Source organism: Limulus polyphemus, unplaced genomic scaffold (assembly GCF_000517525.1).
Source record: "Limulus polyphemus unplaced genomic scaffold, Limulus_polyphemus-2.1.2 Scaffold3866, whole genome shotgun sequence".
Classification (NCBI taxonomy): domain Eukaryota; kingdom Metazoa; phylum Arthropoda; class Merostomata; order Xiphosura; family Limulidae; genus Limulus; species Limulus polyphemus.
Genome location: NW_013669476.1, coordinates 96,135 through 99,090, shown reverse-complemented (window position 1 = coordinate 99,090; position 2,956 = coordinate 96,135). Strand labels below are relative to the sequence as shown.

At 32.9% G+C, this 2,956-nt stretch overlaps 1 protein-coding gene across 1 annotated transcript in view; it reads right to left on the bottom strand.

The window, feature by feature from the left end:
* LOC106470184 (nesprin-2-like) overlaps positions 1-2,956 on the bottom strand; it is a 102,314-nt gene that overhangs the window by 3,862 nt on the left and 95,496 nt on the right. Inside the window, exons 43-44 of the mRNA XM_013930718.1 lie at positions 1,272-1,514; positions 522-580 (exon numbers count right to left, since the gene is read on the bottom strand). Coding sequence (XP_013786172.1) covers positions 522-580; positions 1,272-1,514 — 302 coding nt within the window. The remainder of the gene's footprint in view (positions 1-521; positions 581-1,271; positions 1,515-2,956) is intronic.

The following is a 2,956-nucleotide window of genomic DNA, read 5'->3' as shown; positions in this document are numbered from 1 at the left end:
TCTGATTGAACTAGCCAAGGTTACATTAGAGAACTGATACTGAACTAGCCAAGGTTACATTAGAGAACTGACTGAACTAGCCAAGGTTACATTAGAGAACTGATACTGAACTAGCCAAGGTTACATTAGAGAACTGATACTGAACTAGCCAAGGTTACATTAGAGAACTGATACTGAACTAGCCAAGGTTACATTAGACAAGTGATACTGAAATAACCAAGACTACATTAGACAAGTGATAAAATAAATGTGATTTTAAAACATCAGTTTATTCAACTTTTTTAATGACGTACAACACTTCAAAGCAGTTAAGTTAAATAAAGAAAATGATATGTCTCACAGTAAGCAAGCAGCATTATTTTTATATGATATGAGTTGTTAGTGTACGCGTGTTACTTGAAGTTAGGTGCAGGGATTACAAAACACTACATGTTCAACTCAATTTATTTTATGAACATTGTCCAACATGTATCAGTTATTCTTTAATAAATAACACAAAAAAAGCAAAATACAACACATACACTTCTTTATCAGCATCCCATAAGCTGGCCCCTTCAACTATAGCATCTCCAGTGGTAGGCTATGAAAACAAATAAACATAAACGTTGGTTTTGTGCACAAACTCATTAAAGTCTCAAACATTGCAGGTAAGATGGCTTACTCCTTGCTTCGTGTTAGACATATTCTCACGTGCTTAAGCTTCTATTTTTGGAACAAAAATACTTGAATATACCAGTTGTGATTGTGTGCTAAAAAACTATTCAAAATTTGAGTTCAAAAGAAATGACTTTATAAATCAAATTTAGTTTAACTGAATAAACCATCTTTCCAATCGTTACCAAAAGCAGTGCATTGGGAAAAATGTATTAAAACCTGGAATTTTACAAAACATGCAACATAAAGATAGCCAAACATACAACAAACAAAGTGCTTAACATGTGCAAAACTTAAAATATACAGTGCAAGTTTTCCATACAAAGAAACACATAAATAACTTGACTGATGTTGCAGGAATTTTAAATAAGTGAAAATATTTCAATACAAGTGTGCTTTAATACTATTAATCTTAAGGATTAGGACTGTAGAAATGTTGATGTTGGCAACAGAGCTGGTAAACCCAGTATCACATGTTAGATGACAGAATCTTATATGTTAAACTTTCACATGTGTAAAACACATGTAAGATGACAGAATGCAAGTTCTGTAATATTTATATTTAACCGTCATATCTAAAGTCACTTATCCTTATGCTTGGTATTTTAAAAACTTACAATCTCTTCATCTTGAACACATTTCAAGAGATCCACATGGATGCCACACTTGTGTTGTAGGTTAGTGAATCTTTCAGAGGTTGCCTCAACCTGGTGACTTAAATCTTGGTTTTCACACATCACACTCGCCGCAGAAAGCTGTTCTTCACCTCTCGAAGTAAAAGGTTCCGAAGATAACATCAGTGCAGACTGCTGCAGTTCTTTTAGAACAGGTTCCCAACACTCGATTTCGTGCTTGATTTCCTGCAAACAATTTTACTACTTTTATACACATGTTACAGTTGTAGGGAAGGATGTTGAATAGTGTAAAGAAATATTTTTAAAAGTGTAAATTTAAATCATAAAGATAAAAAATGCCTAAAATATGAGAGAAAAATATCCAATAAAACAATGTTTTTATACTGATAATGTGGCATCATTAGCTGATGATGCCAAGTTAACAGTGACAAAACATTGATTTATTGGATATTTCTTTTATCACATTTTAACTGTTTTTTGGATTTTTCAAACTTTGTGGTGTGTAAGATACCTCCAGCATCTCCATTTATAGTTAAACTTTAGTGTTAATCAGTCCAATTTTTACTGTTGTTCTTACATACAGAGTCTGGAGTCACACTTGATTTGTTAGTCTCGTATACATTAATAATGAAACAAGGTGTTAGACAAATGTTATTTTACCACAATTTAGTATATTCTTAATGGTTATAAGCCAGACCCAGGAAATACACTCTTCATTGGAGAAGGCCTGAAAGATGTACTCTTGACAAAGTGTGCCACAGAAGTACCTGGGCTATTTGCCAACCAAGAGAAGATAGCACTTGCCTGTTTTTGCATGCTGCATCCAGACAATACAAAAGGCTGATTACACAGGCCTGCAATGGTTTTATTGTCTTGAAATTTTTACATGTTGTACAGTAATTTCTGTAGGCTGAATACAAAAATGATATCTATTTTTCTCCATCACATACAGATTTTTCACAAAACTTCATAATGCAAATATATAAAAGAAAGAACACAACATAGAGTTTTGAAACTAAAATACGTAAACTTTACAAAAAAAATCAGGATGAATGAGGATGCATATTTGTTTGGCATCAGTGGTCTTCCCATTTTTTGGTTTGTTTGTATTTTTGTTAACAAACATAATAATAAAAAAAATGTACATTGTGGTAAACGAAATAATAATTTAATCTAAGTATGGGTTTTTTTCTTCCCAATTTGTAAAGAATCCTTAAGTGATAGCTGAATTATGGAAAATTAATTATTAAAACCAAAATAACTTTTATGAAGTTTAAATTCACAGGCCTGTGTTATCGACTCATCATAGTCTGATGTTGGTAAACAATGTGTACACTTCTTTGAACCATAGACTATGTTAAGGACTTTGGCTGAAAACTGGGGTAAAGAACAAAAATGGTTAATATCTCTCATCAATGTAATATGTTCTACACTGACAGCTCAGCAGCGTGATATGTTCTATACTGACAGCTCATCAGTGTAATATGTTCTATACTGACAGCTCATCAGTAGAATATGTTCTACACTGACAGCTCATGGGTGTAATATGTTCTACACTGACAGCTCATGGGTGTAATATGTTCTACACTGACAGCTCATCAGTGTAATATGTTCTACACTGACAGCTCAGCAGCATAATATGTTCTACACTGACAGCTCATGGATGT